Genomic DNA, 16,437 nt, shown 5'->3' with positions numbered 1-16,437 from the left:
GATATGTTATTTGAAGTACAAATAAGTCATCACAAATATTAAAATTAGATTTAAATTATGTGTTTTGTTCTTCTAAGGCCAATACACATACAATCTCTAAAAGCACATTTTAGGGAAACTTAAATGTACATCATACCCATTTCCAGTTTGTATTTGATCACAGAAAAAAAGTACATTTTAGACATAAAGTCTATACTTTTATCTAGTAAAGTACAGCTAACTTCATGGAGCTGAAGAGACAGAGGTAGTGGAATCACACTTCATCTCTCCTGTAACACAGACACACAGTGGAGATAAGGAAGAAGAATTTTGACCAAAAAACAAACAAAACTGGTCTGGTAGACTCATCTCAAATAATGATCAATTAATCGTAATGGAAAGTTTAACATAACAGTGAGGGACATAACAAAACATTTAACTGTATTATGTATTATAAATATAGCATAGCATAGCATGAATAATACAGTGGAAACAAATGTCACTCAGTTGTATAACTGTGGAAATGAGAAGAAAAAAACTGCAAAGAGAAAATGATACATGAGTGACTGTGCTTCAAACACACTTGTCCTTGTCATAAAGCATGGTAATATTCTCTGTCAGTTGGGACAAAACAGCTGGGACAAACTATGAAAACATGGTAAGCTAACGTGACATTATCAGTGTTATATGTGGATGTAATGCTTAAGTTAATTTCACTCAGCTATCTTTTGTGTTGCTATGGGAAGGAATGAGTGCAAGACTAATGCAGGTTGTCAACCATCTAAATTGCATAAATGTGACTGCCGTTTTAGCTGCTTGCCTCAAGTTAAACCCAAACAGTGAATAGTATTTTAGCAAACAAAGTTGCTGTGGTAATACTAGGTTAGCAAGAATGACAGAGTTTGGGAATGACAACTGTACTTACTGAAAATTACTTACTGAAGAATTATTGATGAAGACTAGACTGAAATGTGTAACTTAATTTTGGCTAAAACTAACAATAATCAACGGACTTAAATGTTACTATAACTAATATACATTTTCATTAAATGACTAAACTTGAATCAAAATCTGGTTTCAAAATGAACACTGGAAACAGTAGTTTGAGCTTGTGGAATAAAGGTGGAGATGTTTCCGCGGGGGCTGAGACAATGACTGACCTAACCAATTTTCTGGGTGAAAGGAGAACTGTGTTAAGATTGATGGAAAATGAGCTTCATGATGATGTGGCTGACACGGAGATCTTATCAAGAGAGTAACCAAAGCCCCGCTTAAATATCCAAAAGCAAATTTCACGCAGCATTCTTCGATGGCTCTTAATTTATCACAGCGCAGCTTTTTCAGCCTGCTGTGACATGTTGCCTCTGTATAAAGCCACATTACTGCACTTATCTTCTTTGCCAGCCCCATGCTGTGACAGCAGCATGGCATTGTCTACCAATTCAATTATCGAATGACAGGGACAGCACCAAGACAAGAGTTATTACTTAGCTATTAGCGGAATAGATCCCTGCAGTAGCATGCTATGGAAATATGCTATTTTCTTTTTGTTTATTCTGGCTGGAGCATCACATTTGGATTCATGCTTGGTTGGAAGCCATGGTACAGAGCCAAAAGGTCACCCTAGCTACACAAGAACAAGCGCTGTAACAATAAGGTGTGGAATACATATTTTACAAAACGTGGGCATCGTGCTTGAGGGTAACACTCCTGAATACATTTTTATGAAATGTTGGTCTGTCCAAATCCAGACAAATAAGGATTCTTTTTTTTTCATGTGCTCATATCTCTTTTGGACACAGAATATCTGGTCATATGCAATCATATTCTCTCAGTACAGCTATATGCACTGTGGGCACACCAGCTTTTTTATTGGAAAAGAAGTAGGCTTCTTGGATGTGTGATTGTCTCATCATTCATATTTACTCTGCTGAATTGGGGATCAGTCAAGCTTATATTCTACACGATGATGTAAGCCCTTGCAAATAACTTCATTAAGATGGATCTTGAAGCCAGCAGATGTAATAGGTAGGCACATCACATTTGTGACTTAAAATCCCTGTTTGAAATTGGCTTTAAACAGGGATTTTTCACACAGCTTTCTAGCTTTCACTGTAGTCTGAGATTGCCTCACAACTAGTTATGACATTCTTTAAACCTGTTTACAAAAATCAGAAAATGAACTTTCTCCTTTCTCTGTGAGAGTGTTTTTACCATAATGATATATTCCTGGGGGTTCAACAATGACCAGAATGTTCCTTACAAATAACTTTTACCATCAACAATCTCTGATTAAGGACAGATAATCTGCACTTTTGCTATAATTAGTGCCCTAAAGCTTCAACTGAACTATTGAACGCTTGTTTTTGCATTATTACTATTCATATTGCTTTACGGGAATAGTGCTTTCAGAGATCCATCATTACTAAAATTTCTAATTAAAACTTCATTTTCATGTGTGCCCAATCAATTATGTCAGTTATGTTAGTTACCCATGACAAGTGTGCATAAATCAAGTGTATTTGCTAAACCAGAATTGCAGTTTCTTCAGTAGCTTGTTGCACACACTGAATGATCTCAGATTCTTGAGGAGGGCCTTTTCGAAAGAGGGCATTGATGTTATGACGTGATGTGACCAGTTCAGTTTATTTTTAATTTGAACCTCAAGGTTATCAGAGGAGTCCGCCATCTCTCCTTCCTCTGCCTGAATGATATCTAGGGCGGAGGGTTTCCTGCTCCTGCAGAAGACAACCACCAATTAATCACCCACCATTTTTTTGAAACAAAATGATCAATTTGTGACAAAGCTATCAGGCCTCTGTACTACTCTTGGTTGTTTTGGTCAAAGCATCCGCCAATTGATTAGTCATCAGAGAACTTTTGCAGCTGACAACTCCCAAATTTGAACTGGAAGTCAGAGCAAAGAGAAAGGGTGCTAATTAATACAAGTTCCTTTGGTTGCTCCAATGCTGCTCATTATTACATCCAAGACACTGCTGTCAAACTGGACATAATGGGGGGCAGCTGAGGTAGTGACGTCAAATATGATCAATATGAGAGACAAACGTAGCCAGACATAGCTGTCATCCAAATCAACAAACTCTCCATAAGAATGTGTGGATGTACCAGTAAAAATGATTTCCTGCCAGTGTTGAACATAATATGTGAATTATTTTTCAGAATTATTAATAAATGGCTGCTTTGCTTGCTTCTAAAAAGCAACCATTAAAGGATTTTTTTTTTTTTTTTTTTTTTGATGCAGCTACTCTGTTACAAGCGTGTCCAACCAACATATTATCTAAACCATTTATGGAAGATGAATTCAAAGTTGAGTGCACCCAAAATGTCAGGCAATCATGAGCACTTAACGAATGCAGTTCACACTATGGAGGATAACTCGTACGTGCTCCCTTAACAAGTCTGAGCGCTCGTTAGGTGTTCCCACATTGTGCAGGATGAGAGCTCCTTTAACGAGCTGCTCGGGGTAAGGCATGGTGGCAGCTGCGCATCTGTCAGTCAGTTAATCGGTCAGTGAAGGACATTCATCATTGTTGGCAATCTTACTTGGCAGTCTAGCAAAAGGCAAAATTTATCTATGGATGAACTTGCATACTACATGTTTTTACTTTTAACTTTTTACTGGATACCTCTATTAGTATCTTTATTAGTGTCTGCCTTTATTAGTTCAAGATGAATAGCAACATCCTACTATTTACCTACAAAGCACAAACATACAGTATATCAAACAACTTTTCGAACGTAATTACCCAGTTTCTTGGGTCTACAGACCTGGGCCACTGGTATTTCATCAACCAACACTTAGGAAAAGGGTGGATGATGTCAGCTGTGGTTCCAGGAGAACTCCAAGTTTTCCACAGAATAGCTAACAGGCAAAGTGCCATGCTGTTCTCAAAACAACCTAGAGTATCACATGAGTGAAAGTATAGTATTCGTCCAGTTAATTACAAAGCCTCAAGCTTTAAATCACACCTGACACTCTGTGCCTTCATCTCATCTGTAGCCTCATTCTGGCATTCACTCTACCTAATAAAAATGTACACAGTGTTCATTCCTCATCATGACCATTAGTCAGCTGGAACCACATAAGCATTTTTGAAAACTCAACACACTTTGAACCTTACAAAGTTGAGTAGAAGTAACAGCAACGAGCTAGTGAGCATGTGAAGAAATGAGACAGTACTGAAATACCACTGACCTTTAAAGTGTTAGTTGGCCATTACATGCTGCGTGATCTGACTGCACCTTGAGGCACAGGGCTATGTTATAGAATACTATGGTTCTTGCCTTTGAGCATTTTTAACATAAATGAATAATAATTAGACAAATGATGTCCTACAGTCTGCTGGTAGGCAAACAGCCATGACATTAAAGATGCCATTAATCATTTATCAGCATCACAGTAACACTTTTCTCACTTTTCAAGAGGCAGACAAACTAAATGTTTGGCCCAAATCCATTCTGATCTCTGTAATGTTTTAATGTCAAAACTAAATAATGCTTTGACTGTATATATGAATACATAAGCAGTTGTAATGTAGCTCTCATCAATTATTTGGCCAACATTTACATACAGACAAAATCTTTAATCATGTACCCATTAATCAATAGCCTGATAATCAGACTGAATGTGAAACAGTGTTCATGTTAGCAGATTTCTGTATGTGTTCGTTTTGCTCTAACCAATCAGTGGCAAGTGACCTATCCACCCTTCTGACGTCATTTTGAGTTAACATGGAAGCTGTAGTAGCAGATGCTAGGATAAGTTACGTTTCATTACGTTTTAAGAGTTGTTATTTATGTAAGTCGACTGCCAACAGCCTTTTTATTGATATAGCTAGGTGGCTAGCAAGCTGTGTTGAAAGATTACATCGGCATTCGTAATCCTGCCCACAAAGCTTTGATTGGTAAAGTGTTTCTCTGGTGGAAACAGCTTTCAGTGGGCGCAATACCAGAACTATATAAACTGCTGAACAAATAAGAGATGTGAGGTCACTAACTGATGATATACAACCTACAACAAAGGGTTCATAAGACAAAAGTGACTCTTTTGTCTTGTTGTTAGAACACAAACAGAAGTTGGCAAGTTCACAGAAGTTCTCCAAAACTTCCCCAAATGGCTAAATGCTCAAAGAACAAAATCTCTTGAAGAAATTAGCAACTTTAAAATTTCTCCTTTACATAATTTGATATTATCTGTGAATTAACAACAAGTTGTGACATGTTGACTCCCTATGACTGCCACCTACTGTTTGATTTTGCTGCGGTCACTAATGCTGAGGCGAGATGCCACTTTAATAGATCAAGCCTTGCATAGACATTACAACAGCAAACTATAACCCACACTGGCAGGTGTGCTGCAATATCAGACCCACACTGGCCAGTTACACAAGACTGACATTAAACTGAGTGATGATGCATTGATGTGAAATCTTCTAAACAATTAAAATATCTGCCTCTGTGATGTTTCCTTAATGAAGTCCTTGATGTTTTCGGTGCAGTCCGTCTGATCTGATGTCTCGGTAGTATTCACCCACTGAAGTCGAAGTTTGTTTTTTTCACTCATGTTTGCGGATAAATGTGATGACTCAAAAATCAGCAAAATTCTAATGTTAATCACTGCTGGCAACCTTTGTACATTTCACCCTGCCTTGTACAGTATATTTTAACCTTTGAGAGTCACTTAAAGGTGCCGTGTGTAAGATTTAGTGGCATCTAGCTGAATGGACTTGGTAGAAATGGAATGTAATATTCATAAGTATGTTTTCATTAGTGTATAATCACCTGAAAATAAGAATAGTTGTGCTTTCATTAGCTTAGAATGAGCCCTTTATATCTACATACAAGGCGGGTCCTCTTCCCTGGAGCCCGACATGTTGCACCGCCGTGTTTCTACAGTAGCCCAGAACGGACAAACCAAACACTGGCTCTAGAGAGGACCTTATACATTTGACCTCCAAGCGTAGGTTCTCCTACACGTTTGGAAGGGGAAGGCCAGGGGGTTGGAGGGGGGTATTCAGTTGGTTGCAATCTGCAACCTCACCGCTACATGCCACTAAATCCTATGCACTGGTCCTCTAAGTTGAGTGAAGTTGATTGATGCTCAAAGTACCAGCACTTAACACCAGTCAGGTCCAAATAGTCCTGCTATAAATCACTGGTCAAGATTTCTGTCATCAGTAAAAAAGACCTTCAATCTGAGTTTCATTCCTTCACTGCGAGTGAGTCATCTGTCCTGGTTTCATGCTTTCTCTGGAGAAAGGGTTTTGCAGACCTGTTCCTCTCTCGCTCTGAGCGTTTTGATTCCCTAAATCTATTAGTACTGTGAGCCACAGACATGTTAATCCTAATTGTTCCATTTAAATATTTAAGATTTAAGAGATTCTTCATCTCACATTGCTCTATGTATTCTGTGTTTTCTGAGTATTTGTGTATTCCAGGTACAGGGCCTGGGTTTCCTGTGCGTGAGCAAACCATCTTGTTGGTGAGATGGGCTTTTGAAAGGCTCAGTACATCTGCTTCAGTTTGTTTCAAGTCCATCTGGTACAAATTTCCAGTGCCAGGGGGAGTTAGAGCAGAAGTTGAATATTGATTAGACCAATCTGAAATATTCACCTCCTTAGAGCAGTTGACACCACACGCCCCCACAAGATTAAGTGGACGAGCAGCCCGCTGAATCCACTTAATAACGTAAGTTAACTTCTTGAGTGCCCTTACAGAATTGCATTATCATAGGATTGACCCTGCAGCAAGTTAACCACAACATGCATACAATCTTCAACAGATCTCAAGGGGAACTTTCCAGTAACATGAAAAGTTGGTAAACGATTAAATGCCCCTTCTGTTATATATGATGGATGACAATTTTGTGCTCTTTAAAGTCCCCCTGTGCTCAAAAATATGTTTTTCTTTTTGTTCTTACAGTTGGATGTTTGAGCTTCACTGTGCAGATTCATTAATGTGCAGAGTTTGTCACTAGAAGCCTGTTTTCACATTCATCTGCTGAAAGAGGAAATTTTGTCTGTGTTCATTGAAAATCTTATTTTAAGGGGTGGGCTTATGAGCAGGATTTGTGACTCACAACTAGTTTGGAGCCAATCGTGGTCCAGTATGCAGCTTACACGAGATCTGTCTACCAGTTAAACTTCTGAAATGAAATTCACATTGTGATATAATCACAATATACCACCTCCAGTAGTGAGAGTGCTTTTATAAAACAGTGACCAAATATTACAAGATATAGAAAAGTTATATATATATATATATATATATATATAGAAATTATATACACAATCCAATAAAAAACTGTTTTATTAAATATTACATTATAAGAGTCATTAACAAGAAAGTAGGTCCCAGCTGCCTGCGGTTGCTATGCAATGTTAGTAAACTGCTAAACTAACTTTCAAGCCAGTCAGGGGTCTAACCAGAGTTTACTTACTCACATTAATTTGAATGTTCCCATTAATTGTACACCCATGGGAAAAATGTCCAACGTCACTGGGGTCACATTGCAAAGTGTTTGCAATAGCGTTAGGCCAACTCATTTTGTTAGGATATGCATTGCTTAGTGCGGCGAGGATACTGCTCCACTTTCTCCGGACACCTTCAATCGCCAGTCGTTCTGGAGAGAGCTCTCACATTTGTGCCTGTTTACAGATATTATCTCTCTTGCTTCAAGGCCCACATCTGAAAGTATTTGCACCATGGTGCTGCAGAGACAGTGGTTGGTGGAGCTCTGCATCATCCCTGCTTGCTTACAGAATGTGGTCAACATTTTAACGGTAGCTGCAGAGTGATAATTTACAATAGAACTATAAAAGGACTTCAAACATCATAGCTGTAGTATACACTCATTATAGCACAGCTCTTAATCAATCAGATTGCAAGATTTTAACTACCCATTTTATAAATCCTCATATTCATAGATTCTGGAATTTTTAATGAGGGAAGAGTAGATGCCGTTTATAGGATTTTAATGGGGTAATCATACTTTTTTTATATTGAGTATTTTTATATATCTTAATACATGTCTGGAGGGGATCTTTAACAATAGTAAAGTGCTTTGCCTTTAGCAACTGTTATGCAAGAAGTTAAATGGGAAATACCTTTGTAGTAATTTTGATCTTAGCCCTTTGCTGTAGTTGAGGAAGTGAGCAATAGGAAAATATGTAGAAGAAGAAGAGAATGCAAAGTCTGTTGTAATAGAAGAGAGAATTAAGAGCGAAAGAAAACATTATCAACATGTACTACTAACACAAAGTAATGTGTTGTTACAGTAGAATATTTTTGAATCTGCTGCAGCTGTGATGAATTAGTAACATAATACTGTCAGATATGTGACATGGTGTTCCTCAGCTCTTGCTGCCATGCATTTTCATCTGCTATGGGCAGCAGGGATCCATTTGCTGAGCGATTCTTAAATCCCACATGTTGTAGCTGCATAACAGGAGGAACCCACCAATGTAGCCCTGTCAAAAACTGCACTTTTCCACTGAGACATTGCACCATAAAACCTCTTACCAATTTTTCTGTTCTTCCATATATTGCACTTTTAGCTCAGTCACAGTCATGAGCCTGGTTTGGTTTAGATGTGCCAGCTGAGCGCTGCAGTGTGTTGCAGCTGACCATGTTCTCAAAGCCCTAACAGTCCATTCAGAGTTTTATGTGTTCGACACATCATTATTTTATGAAGTGCAGGTTGCTTCCTCCAAAATGCTACAACTAATGATGCATTATCATAATCAGTGTTGTGTCAATAATAACCACAGTCGCATCTGGTGTGGCAGCTTTGTTACTGGTGATGCTCCTCTCCTTTCCTCTGGGACTGACTGGCTTTGCCACCATTTCACAGCTGCAGTACTGCTTTAGTTAACTGGTGCACTAAAGACAGCTGTGCATCATGACTCTATGTCCCTCCTGTTTTCATGAGCTGATTTAATATACTCTTTTTAATTTAGCTCATTTTCAACCTTTCAACACATTGATGTATCTGCTTCTATTAGGCGCTGAATTAGATCCTTTTGACTTGAGCACAAAATGTTGAAAGAGAAAGTTGTGAAGGCCAAATATGCATTACTTAACAATGGAAAATGAATTGTGTACAGCTTTGAAGCTGCCATAGTCACTATTTTTATATGAATAATGGGTCAAATTACCATGTGTATGTCTAACGTATCAGTTGTTGTGACAAACCCAAACCGAAAATGATCACCCAACTCTGATTTTTTCTGCTGTTTTTCTATGGGGCATTCAGTGTTTCAACTATTTTTTTTCTGTTTTCTGGCACACAACTTAACTGTTTTTGTGCAGTCTTATTGCTGTCATCAGCGTCATCCTCAGACACAGCAGGCAGCTGTTTTCAGCAAAAAAGCCTACTGTATACTACTTTCCCAAAACCAAATAGAAGACAGACAAATTAGCAGCTAACTTATGAAGCTTGTAGTAGTTAAAGAGCCACATATTTCTCTCAGGAGTTGACGCAGAGCAAAACAGCAAATGTTTGCTAACACGTTTGCCATATCAACTTAAACGTGTCGTGTGGCCAAAAAAATATTTAATGTAGGTTTAATTAGCACTTGTTGTCAAATTGAAAATTTTCCCCATTTCCCCAAAACCATATATATCTATTGATGTTCCATTTACCTTTGACTTTATTTGCCGAAGAATGTCTTTTAGGTGGGGAGTCATTCCCAAATTTTACCCAGGAGGCCACATCTTATATGTAAAGTTGCAACATGAAATAGCTACTGCAAGCTTAGACACAGAATATTTCTTGCAGGTCATTTTGAATTCTGACAGGCTCAGGCTGAAAATGTCAGTTTGCTATATAGCTGTCATCACAGAGTCAGTAATGAGGAAGATGATATTGCTCAGACCTCAGCACCCAAACAGGTGATGCTAGTCACATGTGGGGTCAGTTTCATGATTTTTCTTCTCTATCATATCCCTCCACTGACCCAAACCAACTGCCACTGTCAAACTATGTTCCCACCAATTACTGCTCCAGCTTGAGTGAGTATTGTTGGACATAATAATAGGGATGCTTCGCCTAGCTTGCCAAGCGGTAATTGTTGTGCTGTAAATGGACATTGGATTGTTCTGAATTGCTGTTTGGATGTCCAAAACATGGTGAAGTGGGACAAATTGTGCTTTTTATTTTCCTTTCTTCTTTTATATATTTCCTTTTTATTTTTATTTTATTTTATCTTTTTCTCAAAATAATGATCAAGGCTGGTTTTCGTATGGCACTGTGCCCTTAGGTTTGGCTGACTTTGGGGCTTAGTGAAAACTAAACACATGGTCCATTACTATAACCCCTTTGTAGATTATGGAGATTAGTACACCAAATGTTCCCCATCTTTCAAACATGTGGGTGAAATAAACCTCAATTTGAGCTGTCCTGGAAAAATATAAAGATGGCATAGTAACAAGAAGATCAAAGATCAATCATTATGTAAGAAAAATAATCCTGAAATGAAAAACACTGCTTCTTTGTCGTTGCAGAATGAACCAAGCTCCCACCACTGGTTTTGAGGGGGATGTGGGTGCCAGAACAACTCATCATGTCATGTATCCAGAAAGTGCTATAGACCTGGACAACACCACCAGTCTGGTGCTTATCCCTTTTAAGACTCTGGACCTTCAATGGCTCATTAGTGCTCTGACCACGGGCACCATTAAACAGTAAGTGTACTTATCAAATGCTAAAGCTGCTTTTATCAATATTTCTATATTAAGAATGCATCAAATGACTGTGTGTAATGTTGAAGGTGTCAAGGTCTCAACGCTCACATCAACATCATTTTCAGCTGCAACAAGATGTCAAATGAATAAATGTGTTAGCTGGTGAATATAGTGAAGAATTTTGTGGCTAAAGATACAGATATTTTCCTCAGCAAGAGACAGATATTTTCCTCAGCAAGTAGTGGAGACCAAAACAGAGCTAAAAGGAGAGTGAATATTGGACTTAAAGTCATCGGGTGACCAAAAAAAAAAAACTTCAAATGAATGCTAATGTTGCTCCCTGTCTGCTGGATGTGTAAAAAAAGGCAACTGTTTGCTGACACTTTAGCCATATCATCATTTATGAGGCGATAATATGTCAGTGTTGTGTTTACAACCTTCTGCATTGCCCCCAAAAGCGCCCCCCCTCAAAAAAAATCAATGAATGCAAGTTATAAATAGAGACATAAATGTGCTTTTATTCTCATCTGAAAATGTGAGGCACAGAGATGCATCATTTAATATTCCATTTTTCAATGAAATCGGAGTTCAGTGTTAATTCCCAGAATCATTAACACTCTTCAAATACCAGACTGTCATAACAATCACATTCACTCTATATCCCTATTTGTCAGATTGCCGTAACAAGGATAATTGCTCAATTTTAATCTTCCACTAAATTTCACCTTCAGCCAATGACCTGTAATCATTAGCTTGATTACTGGACATCCAGATGACAAAATGATGCCCCTGCCAGTTAACGCCACTGCCAATAACTCAAACACGCCAACATGTTAGATGGTAGAAGGACGAGTAAATCCAAACAAATGTTTGCTATAAATGTGTAGATGTCTTCCTACTTTGCCAAAGCAATCATTCTGCATCATTAAATTTCACTTTACTGGCAGTAATGTCAGCATTGGCCCAGCAGCCATTTGATTTTAAAAGGGTGTTGTGAATTATTTTTGCTGCATTTTCTAGTCTTGTTAAATAAAATTGGGCACTGCTGAAGGACAGAACTATGTAAGATGGCACAGGACTGGATGTGTTTGATCCACATTCACATTCTTCACTTTGAATAACAGTCCTAAAATTAAGTATTTGCCTATGCTAAAATGTCAAGCTTGTGTGTGTTAAACATTAGGGTTTATGGTGTAGCACATCAGACGAATGACAAGTCATTTTCATATCCTTTCACTACAAAATGCAGAAGACCTATTTGGACTGTTATACTGTACAGCCGACAATTCCAAATGGTATTAAACCAGTCTGTATAATCTTTGAATTTTAATGAGACACATTGCTGCAGAGGCAATAGCCTTGATAAACCTTACTTTAATTGGAAACATTTGTCCGGATTGTATCTTACCATGTAATCATTACTTTTCATTTCAGCCAACCCTTTACATTTTAAAGGCTGCACAGGCGTGGTGTAGAATTTGCACGGACTGTAAATTTACATTTTGTCAGTACAATATGATTGTTTTCTTTTAGCTCCTCTATTCATGAAAATGTCACACATGCAAGTTTTTCATGTCAAGCTGCTTATATCTAACTCTTCCTGCAGTCACTTTTCATAAGCAAACTGAATGTGGCACCTCGTGGGTATTGCACACCTTTTTTTCAAACAGCCTCTCTCATTTATATGTTTTAGCTTTGCAGTTTTTCCACCACTCTGGGATGGCAAACAACTCAACATCGCTCACTTTCACATGGTGAATGATAAAAATTGCAGACAGTGAGCATATGTTCCTGTGATAACTGCAAAATCTTCCCATGGTATTAAATCAGATTTTCTCACACAGCTGTAATATTCCTGACACTGGGCATTTATTTTTAGATGTGTCATCACTCAAATTAGATAGAAATCATGTAATATGCTTATTCTGCAATTGTGGATTTGATTACAACCAATTGGAGACAGCCAGAATTGTGTCCAGCAAAAACATGATTTAAGGCTGTTTTCAAGGCAATGAAAGCACAAATTTTAAGCCGCTGGTATTTTCTTGTATTACAGCACGTATATACCAGTTATATCCAGGATAAAGGCAAATAAAGATAAGGTAAGTAAAGGTCATAATCCTTTATTTTTTTATTTCTTTGTCATTAAACATGGCTTAGCATTTGCTTGAGCATGATATATTTACTTTTTAAAATATCAAAGGTAAGTTTTGGATGAAAACTTAAAGGTACCCTGTGGAATGTTTGACTAGTAGTAGCACTATGGAGCAACGTTTTGAAGACTGGGTCCCAATTTTATTTTAATCTCATCCACAAGGACATACTTGCAAGAACAGAGTGGTGATGCGATAAAATATTCCACTGATCAACAGGTGGCGATAAAGTGCCAAGAAACACAGGGGAGATGAAGAATTTTTTTTTAAAAATCAGATTTGCAAATGTTTTATGAGGAATGAAAGACATTTGTTAGGCTTGAAAGATACATGTCTTATGGTAAGAAAATTATATTGTAAACAGATTTTTTTTTTTTGATAAGAAGAAAACACCACATGGTACCTTTAAGATATTCTATATATACACTACATGGCCAAAAATATGTGGACACCCAAAAACAAGTATAGGTACCCATATGTGATTGTTGAACATGTCATTACCAAACAATGGGCATTAATCAGGTTGCTACAACAGCCTCCACTAGTCTTGGGTTTTTCCTCAGATTTTGGAACCTGGCTGCAGGGATTTGCTCCCATTAAAGGTAGAGTCAGTGATTCTAAAACACACTTTTTGTCAAATTCAGCAAATATCTTCTCATGGTCCACTAGCTGTCCGTTGTGTGTGTGTGCTGAAAAAAAGTCCAGTGTCCATACACAGCACTGGCTCTGTAAATGTCAAGTTCTTTCATACCAAATTGGGAAAACCAGTTTTTATGAACCTGGTGTCGTGCAATTGAAAAAGTTGGAAACACACGATTGTCTAATGATGTCCAATCACTGTAAGCTGCAGCATTAAGAACCTCCTTAATTCGAACTAAGGGCCCTAGCCCAAACCATGAAGGACAGCCCCAGACCTAAAGTACAAAGAAGTATGTGGATAGCAGTGTGCACAAGCTTTTAGTCATACAGTGTATAAAGCTTATATTGAACATTCTGTCACCATGACATTGTTTCTTTTTCAATACAGAGTTATTTATGTAGCTGTAAAGTTTTATAAGAAATGCAGAGCACAGAGCTGAATTATTATACTGTCTCAGTAAATTACAAAGGAGTAGAAATACCTATGACTCTTTTGCAGGTGTTGATTTACAATCCAACATTTTTTAAGTATGTCTACGAGTCTTGGCTTGAAAGTCATGGGCGATATCCTTCAACCGGCTTCCTCAGCTTGCTGCTCGCTGTCCACATATGTGATGAGGTAAGTTGAACCACCACATTGAGTACATATGTGACCTTGACAAACTAGAGCTGCTCAAAGAAATGTGTAGTGGAATATTTTTAGAAGGACAACTTGCCTGATGAGTCTTAACATTTTATCACATTTTTAGAAGTTATTGCTTTTTTTAAAAATAACAATGTATTTTGTGAAATAAAAAAAAACTCATAATATGTGGATGTGAACTGGCTTTTGTTCCTTTGCTCTAGGTCAATGTGTTTGGATTTGGTGCAGACCAGTATGGAAACTGGCATCACTACTGGGAGGAGAACCATTTGGCTGGAGCTTTCCGACACACAGGAGTCCATGATGGAGATTATGAGTATAATGTCACCCTGCTGCTGGCAGACAAGCACAAAATCCGAATGTTTAAAGGCAGATGATACCAAGCCCATATGTGCATTTGGATGACCACCAAATGAACCTCAGCAGCCTTGTAATATTTATTTTTATGTCGCCTCATACCGTTTTTGTCATGATTTCCAAAGACATTTTCCTATGAACTCTTCTGGTCTTTCCAGTTTGATGATCTTCTTTACTTCTCTTATTGACAAAGCAGTAAAGCTTTTGTCTCCAAAACTGTGTGCCCAGTCATGATCCCACTTCAGGATAGACCAGCAGCAGGACAAAAGGGACACTGTCACTTGTTATCTCTAATCCCAACTCAAACATGTCAAACGAGAGTGAACAGACAAGAAGACAAGAGAAGTTGTCTTTTAAACAAGCATGCTATATGTCATTGATAGCCTACATCATTTAAGTGCTATAGTATGTTTGTGTTCTTTGTGTTTGTTTTTCAGTACAATGGGAAACATTGTGGCTACCTAAAGCTTTGTTTGCTAATGGTCCCAGACACAAACCAGACTCTGCTGTAAATATCACTTCAACTCAGTATAAATTTTTATCATTTCATGTTAGAATATTGCTACTGATGTGATGGTGGAGGTGTTTTACATCATAATAGCAGTTATGAGAGGGAATCGGCTCCCATCATATTGGCTGCTTCTAACAAAAATCTCATAAACTACCGACACTACAGAGTTACTTGCATTTTGCTTGCCTGATTGCAGCTGTTAAATATAGTTCACCAAGGCCAAAACACACTCTAAAATCAAGCCCAAATCAGCCCCAAATTACATATTTTAATAGCCCCTTCACCCCCCATTTTAAAATGTCAATCTGATACTAAGTTATTCACTGATTTCTTCAATTATGTTTCCAGTAAAATGTAAAAGTGGTGTTTAATAGCCATCTCCACACTGCCAGAAATAAAATTCTAGTTGTGAAATACTGAATCCTTTATTTGTTGATTTAAGTTGACCTAAAAGTAGTCAAGTTTAACTGCATTGAGTTTAAAAATACTGAAATTTTTCCAAAAAACCACACCTTGTGTAATTTTTTTAAACTGTAGAATGCAAACCCCCTCCAGTTTGCTGAAATCCACAAATTCTCAACAGTAGTTACTTCCCTGATTACCCATGACGTGATAGCTCAGTGTTACTTTGCAGTAGAACATGCAAGTAGCTGCAACTATGAGTACAATGCAACAAAGTACAGAAGGTGCCAAAGCTGTGCCAAAAATGACATCAAAACTGTTTAAGAAATCTAGGATTACACACCTTAAATGTTTTTGGGTTGAATTTTAGAGTGTCTGTTGGTCTTAAAGGACTCTACTGGATACCAGGAGTAAGAGTAGCACTATGGTGAAGCAATCAATGAGATTTTCTTCACTCAGTATGGTAAAAAAAATTGATAGAAAGGTTTTAAATGGAGTTATGCTTGAGTTGTAACACAAATGCCAAGTACTTGTCGACAGTCATTCATCATGAAAAAGTGATAATATAGCAGCCTATAAGTATAACAGTATAATACAGCCTATACAGGGGTGCCTTATCATTCAAATCAATGATGTACTGTACATTTTTGATGTACATTGTGACACATTTTTGATGACAAGTGGGTGCTAAGTGCCTTTGATGAATTTTTTTTAAGAATTAATTTTACCACTAAATTTTACTGTATTATAATTATTATCACTCAATTTGTAATTAACCTTTACAAGCTTATGTTATTGTTTTGTTAACAGTGTAAATGTTAAAGAATCATATGCATGATACATGTAGCCATTTTAAGTATTTGTCAGTAGGATTCTTTGATGTATATGCCACAGAACAAAATGTTAGGTATATACACGTGTGGTAGGTATATCAACACGTTTTGATAAGACACGTATGTTTTGTTCAGGCTTGAAATTATTAGCTGCACTTGCTGAGCTTGTTGTATATGTGTGAATACCGAATGCTTCAAGAAACCCAGAAGCCCTTC

At 37.6% G+C, this 16,437-nt stretch overlaps 1 protein-coding gene across 1 annotated transcript in view; it reads left to right on the top strand.

Moving 5' to 3' along the window:
* The window catches only part of LOC121912494 (CMP-N-acetylneuraminate-beta-galactosamide-alpha-2,3-sialyltransferase 1-like), a 61,013-nt gene extending 44,576 nt beyond the window's left edge, over positions 1–16,437 (top strand). Inside the window, exons 6-9 of the mRNA XM_042434629.1 lie at positions 10,504–10,683; positions 12,740–12,785; positions 13,975–14,094; positions 14,322–16,437. Coding sequence (XP_042290563.1) covers positions 10,504–10,683; positions 12,740–12,785; positions 13,975–14,094; positions 14,322–14,495 — 520 coding nt within the window. The 3' untranslated portion in view covers positions 14,496–16,437. The remainder of the gene's footprint in view (positions 1–10,503; positions 10,684–12,739; positions 12,786–13,974; positions 14,095–14,321) is intronic.

The sequence above is a fragment of the Thunnus maccoyii genome, chromosome 15 (genome assembly GCF_910596095.1).
Source record: "Thunnus maccoyii chromosome 15, fThuMac1.1, whole genome shotgun sequence".
In the NCBI taxonomy this organism is placed as follows: Eukaryota; Metazoa; Chordata; class Actinopteri; order Scombriformes; family Scombridae; genus Thunnus; species Thunnus maccoyii.
This window is presented reverse-complemented; position numbering and strand designations above follow the sequence as displayed.